This window comes from Protobothrops mucrosquamatus, unplaced genomic scaffold, assembly GCF_001527695.2.
Source record: "Protobothrops mucrosquamatus isolate PMUCROS unplaced genomic scaffold, P.Mucros_1.0 scaffold6, whole genome shotgun sequence".
NCBI classification, from domain to species: domain Eukaryota; kingdom Metazoa; phylum Chordata; class Lepidosauria; order Squamata; family Viperidae; genus Protobothrops; species Protobothrops mucrosquamatus.
The window spans coordinates 3,162,045-3,174,686 of NW_015386393.1; the positions used below are offsets into that span (position 1 = coordinate 3,162,045).

The window sequence follows — 12,642 nt, forward strand, 5'->3', positions numbered from 1 at the left end:
CACTGGAAGTTTTTAAGAAGAGACTGGACAACCATTTGTCTGAAATGGTATAGGGTTTCCTGCCTGAGCAGGGGGTTGGACTAGATGACCTCCAAGGTCCCTTCCAACATTATTATTAATATATTCCCATGGATACTCAAGAAATCCTTCTTGTTCTAATCATGAAAGGCACACCATTTCTTAATACTAAAGCTGTATTTAGTCCTCCTAAGATCAGTTTGGGTCAATCAACAGATTGTTTTTTTAAAAAAGGGTCCAGCAAGTTGCTGTCAAGTCCTAGCAATCACATAAACTTTCAGCAGATGGTTTTTTTCTAGTTGTCATTTACAGGATATATTACATGAGTTTTCTATAGATTGTACAAACCACAGAGATCTGTATGCCAGTAGGGGTTGAGGTAGCCGACAATGGAAGATTGGAGGCTGATATCACAAAGTAACCAGGCATCTCATCTTTCAATGTGTTTATTCCAATGTCTCCATTAAAAAAGGATAGCCAAATAAATCTAAATTTCTGAGCTAGATGAAAGATATGACTATAGTTACATCTTATTTCAAACATTCAAGCGTTCAAATGAAATTTCATTCACAACAGGTAAGGACACAGAAAAAGAAGGTATGTTGCCTGTCTCCAAAATACAGCTTTGCCACTACTACATAAAAATCTAAGTAACCAAATACAACAAAATGGGATGGTGTGTGTGTGTGTGTGTGTGTGTGTGTGTGTGTGTGTGTGTGTGTGTGTGTGTCAAGGAGGCAAATAGTCCAAGTTGTAAATCTGGTCTGGTTACCATGCAGTGTTGACTAGCCGTGGAGCATGCTGGGTTTCTAATTTTGCAGGTCACTTAAGTGAGTGGCTGTGGGCGCTGGAGTCTGGGAGGCCATTGCTTTCAATGGGATCCACAAAGCCATTCACGTGGGGGGCTGCCTTTTTAGGAGTAGCTAGCCAAGCTGGGGGCACAGGGGAATGGCCTTGCTTTGCACAGCTCCACGATCTCTGGGTCCTGTATTCCAGCTGCATGTGGTTTTGTGGCGGGAGCCCCACACAGGCCCTGTGGAAGGAAGGAAAAGAGCCAGCAGGTTAGCGTACCTTGCTTGCAAGCAATCATTCCTCCCCAACACATCCACATTTTAAATCTTCAGTCAAAAGGAGACAGGTTTTTATCGTGCAGGAAGAAAAAGGGTTTTCTACTGCTTATAAAATTCATGAATTAAAACTCTTGGCTGGGAGATCTATGGCAGAGGAGTAACACAAACTTGAAGGAGCACTGCCATAAAACAGTGCTTTCTAGCTTGTCAGAAAGAGTTGGATAAATTCACAGAAATAGGTCTTACAGTAACTAGTAACCATGACAGCTAAACACAAATCTGTGGAGGGAGCTATCCAAGTATCCGGTCCTTGGGGAAAACAGGAGGGTTGTTGTCTGTCTAGTAGAAACAATGTGGGGATGGAGTGCTACATTTTAAGCTGAAGTTAATGGATTTAGGGGATAGTGGAGGGCCTGAAAAACCAGAGACCTGCAAGGAAGAAATGCAGAGGGTTACCATGGTGACTCGAACACAGTTCTCAGCAGGCCCAGTCAAAAACAAATGCAGGGGTTGCTATGGTTACCTTCACAACTCTTTTGAGTGAGATGGGAGGTTAAAAAATGTGAATAAAAAAGAAAAGAAAATGCTCCTGTGGTAACAAAGGGCAGTTGGGACTGAACCTATGTAACCAGAGTCCGTTTGCATCTTCCACACTCTTGAGTTTAATTAAGCCTCAAAAACTAGCTTAAAAATGATGGAACTATGTACACACCCCAAGTTGTGTTTTTTAGCTGAACACCACCCAAAGCCACTCTGAGAGTCAGATGGGAGGTACTTAAATTGGATAAATAAAGTGGAGTATTGTGCAGAGCAAATACAGATTTCCACTGCGATACAATCCATATACAGCTGGCTGCTCAAGGGATGTTATCCAAAGAGGGTTGTCGTTACCTGAATAGGTTCTCAATAGCAGCCCGCTGACGGAAGAGCGCGTTGACCACTGGAGCGCCTTTAGGAACAAGGGGAGCCTTGCAGAGGAAGCTCAAAAGGGACAAGACGCTGTGAAGGCGCTCTGGCTCGGAGTCTCCTATGCCCACCTGGATCCGTTGGCAGAGCTCAGCCAGAATGACCAAGTCTAAGATTATGGGAGCAGCCAGTAACGAATCCTGCAGAACAAATCAGAAATGCAACTTTGAAGGTTATTCCAACAGTAGGAATATACATCAAGTTGGTGCAGGAATATAAACCAAGTTCCCAAATTCAGAATTGGCAGTTATTCCCTGCCTGTGGGCTAAGCAAGAAACGGAATACCTCCTTCCATATGCTCCCCCCTCCCAATCTCTTGAACAGGGATGCTGGAAAAAAAGAAATCCATAATCTCCTCTCCAATGTAGGGCTTCCAGAACATGTCTGCCTCACGTGGAATCCTACAGCTGTGTACCCACCTCGCACACATTGTGAATGACGATGGTGTTGGTCCCCCCCAAAGCGATCTCCGAAGTATATTCATCTAGTGCCCGCTTGCTGTCACCAAGGTAGGGCAGGTACTTGATCACCACCTGTCCGGGGAGTGTGCAGTGGTGTCTATGAGCAAGCAACAAGTAAATAATCCCTTGCAGCCAAAAGAGATGAACACCCCCGATGTGCGCACACACACCACAAACAGAGCACTATTGTGCTCCAAATCACACCACTGCCTCCCACTCACGCAGTGATCCGGTTTTTCCCCTGGTCCATATAGGATGGGGTTCGACTTCACCATGTCATCCACCACATTGCTCTTGGAGATTTCCTTGGCGCGAAACTGAGCTGGTGCAGACAGGTTCCTTCCATCATTGTTGCCCAAGTGGTTGTAGCTAACAATGGAGACTGGCTGTAAGGAAGGAAAGAGCGGTTGTTGAAAATGCAAGGTTTCTAGTCCTTAGTATGAGCTTTTGGAAAAAATGAAATAATGCTACTCCAATCATACGTATATTGCAAAGCAATGGCTGCTTACTTTCATGCTAATTCAGCTCAACCTTTGCATATAGATTTTAATGAAAGGGATACCTGAGGCCAGAGATCTCCCATGGTAATTTGTAGAATTCTGTTAATCTTTCTCCAGCTTTTCTACTATTTCTGAAATTCACTTACTAAAAGGAAAAGGTTTCAATCTCAGATGGGAGGTCATCTGCCTTGAAACAATCCCTTCCAGATGTGTTGGCTATCACACCTATCATCCCCAAATTCAGCCAAAGGGCAATATGACTGTGGAGGATGGGAATGATAATCCAATGCATCAGGAGGATAGCAATAGCAATAGCACTTAGACATATACCGCTTCATAGTGCTTCACAACCCTCTCTAAGTGGTTTATAAAGTCAGCCTATTGCCCCCAACAATCTGGGTCCTCAATTTTACCGACATCGGAAGGATGGAAGGCTGACCCAACCTTGAGCCGGTGGGAATCGAACTGCTGGCAGATGGCAGAATTAGCCTGCAATTCTTCGTTCTAACCACTGCGCCACCGCAGATACTAGCATGGAAAAAAACTGTGGTCAATCAGAGATTCATAAGAGATTTGTTCTATTTGAAATTAGCAAATTGGAGGTCTTGAAGTTCACACACCGTTCAAACTACAATTACATAATATTACAAGAGCAGCAATTAATGGCATTTAGCATTATGAAGAACATATTTATGTAATGTTCATGGAGTTTCTTATTTTTTTACCCTGAGCCTGTGAATTTTTGCTTGGTTTGCAATATGAAAATGTATAAAGTGGTTCCAGCAAAGCTCATACAGGTAGTCTTCAACTTATGACTGCAAGTGAGATCTTAAATCCAGTTATAAGTTGTTACAGTCACAAGCTGAAGCACCCACGTGACTGGGAATGTTTTTCCATCATTTTTCACCAAGTTCTTAAGAAAACGCAGTAATCGTTTAACAAACGTGGCAGTCATTAAGCAAATCCATTCATTCAAATGGAGTTTTTGCTGGAAACCATAAAAAAAACATGGTTTGCAACCATATGACTGCAGAATGTCGTGGCCAGTCATAAAAGTGACCAGTTGCTAAGCACCTGACCTGCAGTCATATGATTGGGGGGATGCAACCATTTATGATAGCTGGAGGGGTGTTTTAAAGGCCATAGAGCACCTGTCCCATAGCTGTCGTGATTGTAAGCCGAGAATTACCTGTACTACAGTTACAGCAAAGGTGGAAAAAATCTATGCCTCCTCCTCATGTTTGTAAACTACTGTTGCCAGCATCCCTCACCATAAGCTATGAGGGGTGGGGTTATTGGAAGCCGGAATTCCACCACCTGTGGGAGGCCACGCATTACTCAAACTTACAGCATAACCAGCAAGTCCAAGGGTGTGCCCCGTCCCACTGTTGTCACTCACCTTAATGCCAGAGTTGATGAGGAAGTCCACCAGAACTGACTTGAGCTTTGTCTGACCAGATTTGAAATCGTCTCCGGCTATAAAGACCCCGTGCTCGATAGCAAGCTCAATAACTCCTGGCACAAAAGTGTTTTGGGGGGAGCCATTGATGTAGGTACAACCTTCCAGGATACTCGCCACAGCAAAGAGTGTAGAAGGAGAAACCTCCCGGCCAGCCTGGGGAAAAGCATCAAGAGGTCAATTGATCAGGAGACTGAAAGATAGACCTCCTCTTCTGCCCTTCAGCTCAGAGAGACCCATATCCTCAATGAAACTATTGAACGTTACAGGTGTTGGCAATGTCTATAAATTAGAAAAAAACAACAGAACAGGGCAATGGGCATTGAAGGGAGGACTGAGATACAATCTGGATTACAGAATAAGCTGGTTCACACATTGTACTCTAGCCAAGATACTAGCTAGAACTGGCTGAGTTCATTCATAAGGTCAACCATGAGCTATTATTAACTACAGGGGCTGGGTTCACTTACCTCACTTAAACCAAAACACACAAATGTGTCTATGTACCTAAGGAAAGTGGATAATACAATTCTTTTTGATGAAATGCGAAAGTCATAATATAATTGCAAATTCTCAGGTTGTCTGAGGATTTTGGAAATTTTAATACTTACACATCTGGAAGAAAACTGGATTGGACAAGGCTGCACAAGGTAATCGGAGTTAATTAAAGCTGAACATTTCTCTCATTCAACCTTTGCTACAAATGTTTAAAACTTAGGCTATTGCATTTTCTTTCTGAAAAACCTTTATCTTAATTATGTTCCACAGCTAAAAATTAAAGTAGTTGATATTTGGGGCATACTTACACCACAAGTATAAGTTGGTTTTTCAAATCATTAACCTTCCTAGCATATCCAAGTAGCTGAGAAAACATACAAATATACTTTCATTAAAAGCCTGGCTCATATGTCATATGTGTGTGGGGGGGTAGGAGAGGAGGGGGCCAACAAACAAGAATAATAAGTTTTTAACTGGTTTAGATTTGTAATGCTTAGGGTGTCTAATCTCAATGCAACATCTCTAAAACCTAAAGTTCAAGTTAAAGGAAAAGAAAATACATTTAAGGAACAAGAAGAGCCAGCACTGGATGAAAGAAGCAAGGAAGCAAATACACCCATATCTCACCTCAATTGCTTTGAATAAATTGCTAGCTGTATCATTCACTCCAGGATGGATTTCACAGAAGCGCTCAGTGTTGGCTGTCCAGAGGACAATCACCTTCTCTACCCCACTGGATTTCTTGAAGTCCTGGATATCATGGCGAACCTGAGCCAACTTTGGAGGAAAAAAATAAGTAAGCAAAATGTCAAATCTTAACTACAAATGATAAACGAGCAGTTGCATTGCTGCTTCTCACAACTCATTCCATAAAGTCATACCAGATTACTAATCAAGACATTTAAGCCAATCTTTATAAATGTAGCCTGGATGCATCACAAACAACTATTATTATGCCACCTAGAGTCACTGAAAGGGTGGCCATATTAAATAAATAAATAATAAACTACCCATAAATTTGGGTCCAAATAAGCAGGATCTAACATGATAAATTGCCATTTCAGATGACTCAGCAGCCTTTAATAAACCACTTTCTTCCGCCACCTAAAATAAGAAGGTAACATCCAGACTGCATAAGATAATACACGTTGTACACTGCCCACTTGGGAAAACCCCTGGATAAAAGTAAATAAATTGGGATTTAACTAATCTAGGCAATTGAGATCATATATAGTACTACTGTAACATTCGCATCCTCAATTTTTTAATTTCTGTTCAGTGCTTAACAATGCCAGCAATTTCCAAGCAAGTAATTTCCAGCAGCAACTAATGGAAAGGCCACTTACTGAGATGGGACCCCAGAGATCATCTGCAAATTATTGGAAAGAATATTGGGTTGGATGGCCCAAGGTAGCTTCTTAGTTTAATGGGGAAAAAATTAGCCAGCTATGTTGTACTCCTGGAGATCTGGGCCTGTATATCAGTGAAGGGTGGCAGATATGCCAAGTTTTATCTCCAAAAGCTTTGGATAAAAGTATCTTTAAGGTGAAAAAAAAACTTCAGTTCTTAATCTGCTTTGCAGGCTCATTGAAAACGTGCATAACTAGGAAAGCCAGTTTAGTGTAGGAGTTAAGGCCTAAGGCTAAAAGATGGGAATTTCTGAGTTCTAGTCCTGCCTTAGGCAAATAGCTAGCTGGGTGACCTTGAGCTAGTCACACACACTCAGCCCTAGGAAGGAGGCAATATCCAAGAAAATGGCAGGAATTAATGCAGGCATTTGCCATGAGTCAAAAATTGATTCAAAGGCACCCCCTCACCTCGCAAAAATAATCTCTTAAGTAGGCTGAGAAGTCACTTTTCTAGTGGTTGCGAACCTGTGACATGTATGTCAAAGATGACATGCCACGACATTTTTGGATAACATGTCAGCATTCACCAACACCTGATAACTATTCACAAAAGCACACCCATTGTCACACGTTTTTCAGAGGCTGCACAAGAAGAAGTGTGCTTTTGTGCGTCTCTAAGTCTTTAACATTCATGCGAGAATGCAGCATGCTTTCACACAGTTTTCAGAGGCTGTGGAAAAGTATTCTCCAAAGCCACATCAAGAACAAGGGCCTCAGGTGAACTGGAGCTGCCTCAGGTAGGCCTCGGGGGCCTGTCAACAGAAAGAGAACACCGCTTGAGAGTAAGTGGCAATCCTGGGGAGCTCTAGGCCATGGGGGCAACTGCACCATTCCCCAAGCCTTGTGCCCCTCGAGGAATGGTGCAAGGTGGTCTTTTAAAATGGCAGAGGTGATGCTAGAACTGAAGTTGAGGCCCAGGGCCAGCCTTGGTACTGCCAGGTGCTGCTGCTCAGGGTGGCCTAAGGTGGGAGGGAGATAGTTTTTCTGTTGTTTGGGAGGGGGAGGTGTGACACGCCAGCAGATTCCGTCTAGGCATTTTTTGTATTTTTGACATACTGAGCCGAAAAGGCTCACCATCACTGGTCTAATGGTTACGGCGCTAGACAGAGCAGGGAAATCCAAATTCTAGCCCTGCCTTAGACATGGAAGCCAGGAGGGTGACTTTAGCCTCTTTCAATCCTGGAAAAATGCTCCCAAGAAAACTGCTTGGACCTGTCCATCTCGTTGCCAAGAATCGAGACTCAATAGGAAGCACCTGCAGGCTGAACAGAAATGCAAAAACTGAACCACAAATATCTCCCCCAAAGCCTTGAAGGAAATGCCCCAAGCACACTTCCCAAAATTGCTATTCAAAATATACCAAATGGTATTTTTACTGCAGAAATATTCTAACTCTATTTAATTCAGTTTGAACTTTAATCCACTTTTGACTAATGGTAGTTTTTAAGCCCGGCCTTACCTATTTAAACAGTGGCACCAAGGTGGAAGACAAAAAAAGGATCTCACCTCAAAAAAAAGACGTAGGTTAGAGGGGTTCTTTTTAAAAGACTTCCGTTAACTGCTTCACGAATGAATATTGAGCTGAAGGACCAGACTCTGAGTAATTTTACGCCTAACTTTGCACCTTCTACTCACCTGCTCTATTCTGCTTCCAGTCAGAACATTGTCAGCTCTTTCTCCTTGATTGGCAGCAATGAACTCCGGGATGTAGATGGAAGGCCGAGGCTTCAGGCCTACCATGTAGGGGCGCAGCTGCTCTTGAAGGGGCCAGTCCAAGACCTCAGCCCTGCGCATGGCATCAGCCAAATTCATGGAGGAGATGTCCCAGCCTAGCAAGATGGAATTTATTTATTTATTTTCAAATTGTATTGGCTGCCCATCTTACCACAGGGTAGCTTTGGGCATTAGTTGTCAGGCCCATACTTCAATATGACCACCTTCCATTTTTTTTTCTTTGACTGTTCTCCCCATTAAAGTATGCAACTTTAAAAAGAAGGCAAGCAGGTCCCCTTGCCTTGACATTTTTCCCCCCAAACCAGTACTTACCATCAAAAACAATGTCATTAGGATGTACCATGGGGAGCATATCATGGAAAGGAATATAGACATCTCCAGAGGGACCGGTCCCGAGACATACTGTGGAAGCTTGTAAAAGAGAGCCATAGTAGTTGGCATGCTGAGGGGTAGAAGTGGGAGACCCAGCATCAGTATGGGCAAAGAGGGTGAAACGTTCAATGGAACCACCTAGTGACCTTATCTAGCGTGGACCACTTGCGTTTTATATTAAATTTTAGAAGCTAGAGATGGAAGGGGCTGCTACTGACTCCAGCCTGCTCCTGAGAGCCAGAATCCAAATTAAAGCGTCCTAGATAGGATCTCTATTTGAACACATCTAGGGAAGAGGACTCTCTGGATAATTGTCCCCTCTGCTGAATGAGCATTATTCTTAAGAACGTTTAGGAAGTTCTTAACATTAGAGAAAGGAGATGTGGTCCTTTCATCTGCACTTCAAAGAATTTCAGTGCAGATGACAAGAATGGCCTAAAATTGCTTGAAATACTAGAAAACGTGCCTGACTCATCCAGGACAGATGGGAAGCACAATTGGACAGCAGACAGTTTTGTCCAACATCATCAGGCCCACCAGTTTATACACAGTTTGGGGGTGCTTTCAAATCAGCATTGACTCCTGACTATTGCCTGGACTAGCCCTTCTTGGCAAGGCTTTTCAGAATTGAATTGCCATTTCCTCCTTCCTAGGGCTGAGAGAGGATGATTTCTCCACAGTTACCCACCTGACTTTGTGACTAAAGGGGGACTAGAACTCACAGTCCCTAGCCTGGTGCCTTCTTAGACCAAACTGGCTCTTATACACAATTAGGAGACATTTAGGAAAAATGTTAATGGGCAAAATACCTGGTCCCACAAGCCTACTAAGATTTTACTTTATATGTCAGCGTCATACCTTATTATTTTCTCCTGCCTAAATTATCATTTCTCAAGTCATGTTTAGCACAAATTTAAGAGATGATCATTTATATATCCCCCTCCCCCATAAAATTAAGGTTCTTCCACTGTCCAGGCAAGGATTTACTCAGAACCTATGAATACCAGATAAATGAATGATTAATACGTAATATGACTACATGTTTACCTTATAAGTTACCTTATTAGCTTCTCATCTTTTCTGCTAATCATAGACATATTCCTTTATATACAATGTTAAGTACCGTATATAACATTCTGATGTACAAAATTCTGCCTCCTTTCCTGAAAAGGAGGAATGTTACTTATCTAAATAAAGGAAGATCCATATATTTATTCACTCTGATATTCAGGAAAGGTAGGAGAAAAGATGATCCCAAAGTACTTGAACTCAATTTTTTGGGGTATAAAAATTGTAAAAAATTTTTTAAAAATCTCTCACTAAAACTGAGCAACATAGTCACACCAAAAGCTAGGATATTTTGCCAAACCCATTAAGTGACATTTATGAAACCTGGTACAATATTCCATGATGTCTATGTTTGATCTGGGTGAAAGATAAAGCTAAATATTCATTAGACTTAGCAGATTATAAACCAGTTTTCTTGCTCACAATTTTAGTGCCACTCAGAAAGCACAACACATATAACCGAGAATCTGAATGGCTCACTTACCTTTTGACCCCTCTTGGTCATCCAAGAGAGACCCAGCCTATTGGCCAAAACAGCAGCAGTCACTGTTGTGCCATTGTTTCCCCCCCAGCCAACAAGCATCACACCCAGCTTGGGGACCCGCAGCTCTGTGCGGAAAGTGAGATCAGTAGAAGTTGGCTTGACCTGTGGAAACACCCCACCATAGAAACCTTGTGAGATCAGAAGCTTAGTGAGGATGGAAGGACTCAGCAAGATATGCTAACTGCAAAACAGAAAATCATTCTTATTTCCACATCTACACCATTTGCCATTATTTAGGGAGGGGTGTTTCTTAACCTTGGTAACCTGAGGAATTCTAAGAGCTGAAGTCCACGCACTTAAGGTTGCTCAAGTTGAGAAACACTACTTTAGGTGAACGATTAGAATAGCTCAAAACTGCAATGGATCAAAGATTACTTCATATTTAATCCTGGCAGCAGATTCCCTCTCACTAATCCAAATTCTCTTCTTCTCCTTGCTAATAAAACCTCTACACTTGAGCAATGCTTGAGACTGTGCAGAAGGCGCTTGATTCAGCTGGCTGTCTGCTTCCATGTAGAAATGATACTTGCAAATTTTATTGCAGTCAGGTTAACTGAGGAACCAATAGGAGTGGAACAAGTTTCCAGATTACCTTTGTTGCTGCTTTGCTAAGGACTCTAGGGTTCCTAATCTACCTTCAAAACCCCTTCCCAAATTCTGTGTTTGCTCCAAGAAACAATCCCTTGTCCTCAAGGTCAGTATACAATTCAATTCCCCCCCAGCTGGAATGCTTGCAAGTTGGTTTCTTTGACAAAATAGGGACTACTCTCCCCATTTTATCAAAGGAACCAATTTACAAGCATTCCAGCAGTTTATTTCCCAAGCAAGTGGAATATCTGGAAACTTTCTGACGTAGCTTACCCTTTATAAACAGTGAGCAATATAAGAGGCCTAAAGCCAGTAAGAGAAAGAAAACAGACAAGGATGACATTCAGGCCTCTTCTTTCATCTCTGCCCTTTGTAGTAGGATCACCTAGCTTCTTTTTCTTATTTCTCACCCAGATGTCTGGTCTTTACACTTCCTTATATGTAGCCATTTTCTTTCTGTTCCCCTTACCTCACCTTTCCAGTTTTCAAGACCTTTTTACATCTTTGACTTCTCATTGGGCAGTTTGGAACCTGGGATCCTTATAAACTCATAATCCCAGCCTACCTTTAGCTTCTTCCCCATAAGCTGGACCATATATATTCCTAACACGTCGCTCCCATCTGGCAAACCATCCCCGAATGTTTCGTTGCAGATTTTATTGGCTCTACAAGGGGTGCCCCACTTGAAAAAAATCAGTTGCCTTCTTCTTCACACACTGTTGAAGAATAGGAGATATCTTTGTTTCCTTTGGATCTTAATACAGTATAAGATCCATTTAAAAGCTTTAAAAGCTCCTGGGGGATTTTTCCCTTTTTAATTTTGTACTACTCTATTTATATTCAGACACATCGGACAGGCAATCAACTGTTGCAATGTGAATTCTTGTTCACAATTCCTACCTGCCATCTTCTTTCTACTTTTCCAGCCACATTACCACTGGTCAACAATTACCTGCTCCATCATTAGCCCCGCATGTCTCATTGGTGATTTTCCCCCTAAAAATTCTTTCACATTTCTGCAAAATGTAAAGTTCAGCAGAGCTTGTCAGTATTCCCTTTTAACAATAGTCCTGGTTGGATATATAACAACTCAAGAGAATTTATTGCTACCATCCTCTTCCTCATCATTTAATGCTTTAGCTATTAGTTTTCCCCCAATGCCTTCCATATATATATATCTCTCTCATAATCCCCTACCCAGGGCTGGCAAAGCTGAGTTTGACTGCTCCAACTGAATTTGACTTTGTATTTTCCTAGCTGAAGCACAAATTACTTTGATTTTTTTTTTTCAACAGAGAAAAGACACCGTGCCCCCTTCTTACCTTGGTGACACCATTTTCCTGGCAGACCTGTACTGTGCCATAGGTGTACTTAGCCTCAATGAACTCCTGAGTGTACTTCACATTTGGGCTGTCCACTAGAAATGATGTTGCCATATTTGTGCTGGATCAGGAAGGATGGGAACAACTGAGTTAGCCAGAGTTTTAACTCTCTCCTTGAGTTAAAATTGGACACAGAGTATGACTTATTATTCTGTTCAGCTGGAAAGGCAAAATGTCTCTCTAGAGCAGGCAGCTTGCAGAGTCCTTTTGCTTAGAACGACTAAAGGGCTAAACCAGGGGTAGTCAACCTTGGCTCTTTTATGACTCGTGGACTTCAACTCCCAGAATTCCTGAGCCAGCTAAGTCCACGAGTCATAAAAGAGCCAAGGTTGACTACCCCTGCTAAACAATGAGTCTATCTCAGACTAGGCTGCTTAGGCCTTCCCAGCAACATGTATACAGAGACACCACAAGCAACTTGTCTATGGCAATGTTTCTCAACCTTGATAATTTTAAGGCATGTGGACTTCAACTCCCAGAATTCCACAGCCAGCATTGCTGGCTGTGGAATTCTGGGAGTTGAAGTCCACATGCCTTAAAATTGTCAAGGTTGAGAAACACTGGTCTATGGGA

General features: G+C 42.3%; 1 protein-coding gene across 1 annotated transcript; it reads right to left on the bottom strand.

Annotated features, from left to right (window-relative positions):
* Nucleotides 1–738: 738 nt before the first annotated feature.
* ISYNA1 (inositol-3-phosphate synthase 1) lies at nucleotides 739–12,123 on the bottom strand. Its single transcript, XM_015810057.1, has 10 exons — nucleotides 12,010–12,123; nucleotides 10,040–10,201; nucleotides 8,428–8,557; nucleotides 8,017–8,210; nucleotides 5,600–5,749; nucleotides 4,415–4,630; nucleotides 2,737–2,901; nucleotides 2,474–2,587; nucleotides 1,980–2,194; nucleotides 739–1,051 (listed from the first exon to the last, which is right to left on the bottom strand). Exons 1-10 carry the CDS (start codon nucleotides 12,121–12,123, stop codon nucleotides 841–843), a joined length of 1,671 nt encoding a protein of 556 aa, XP_015665543.1. The 3' UTR covers nucleotides 739–840.
* Between the last annotated feature and the right edge of the window lie 519 nt (nucleotides 12,124–12,642).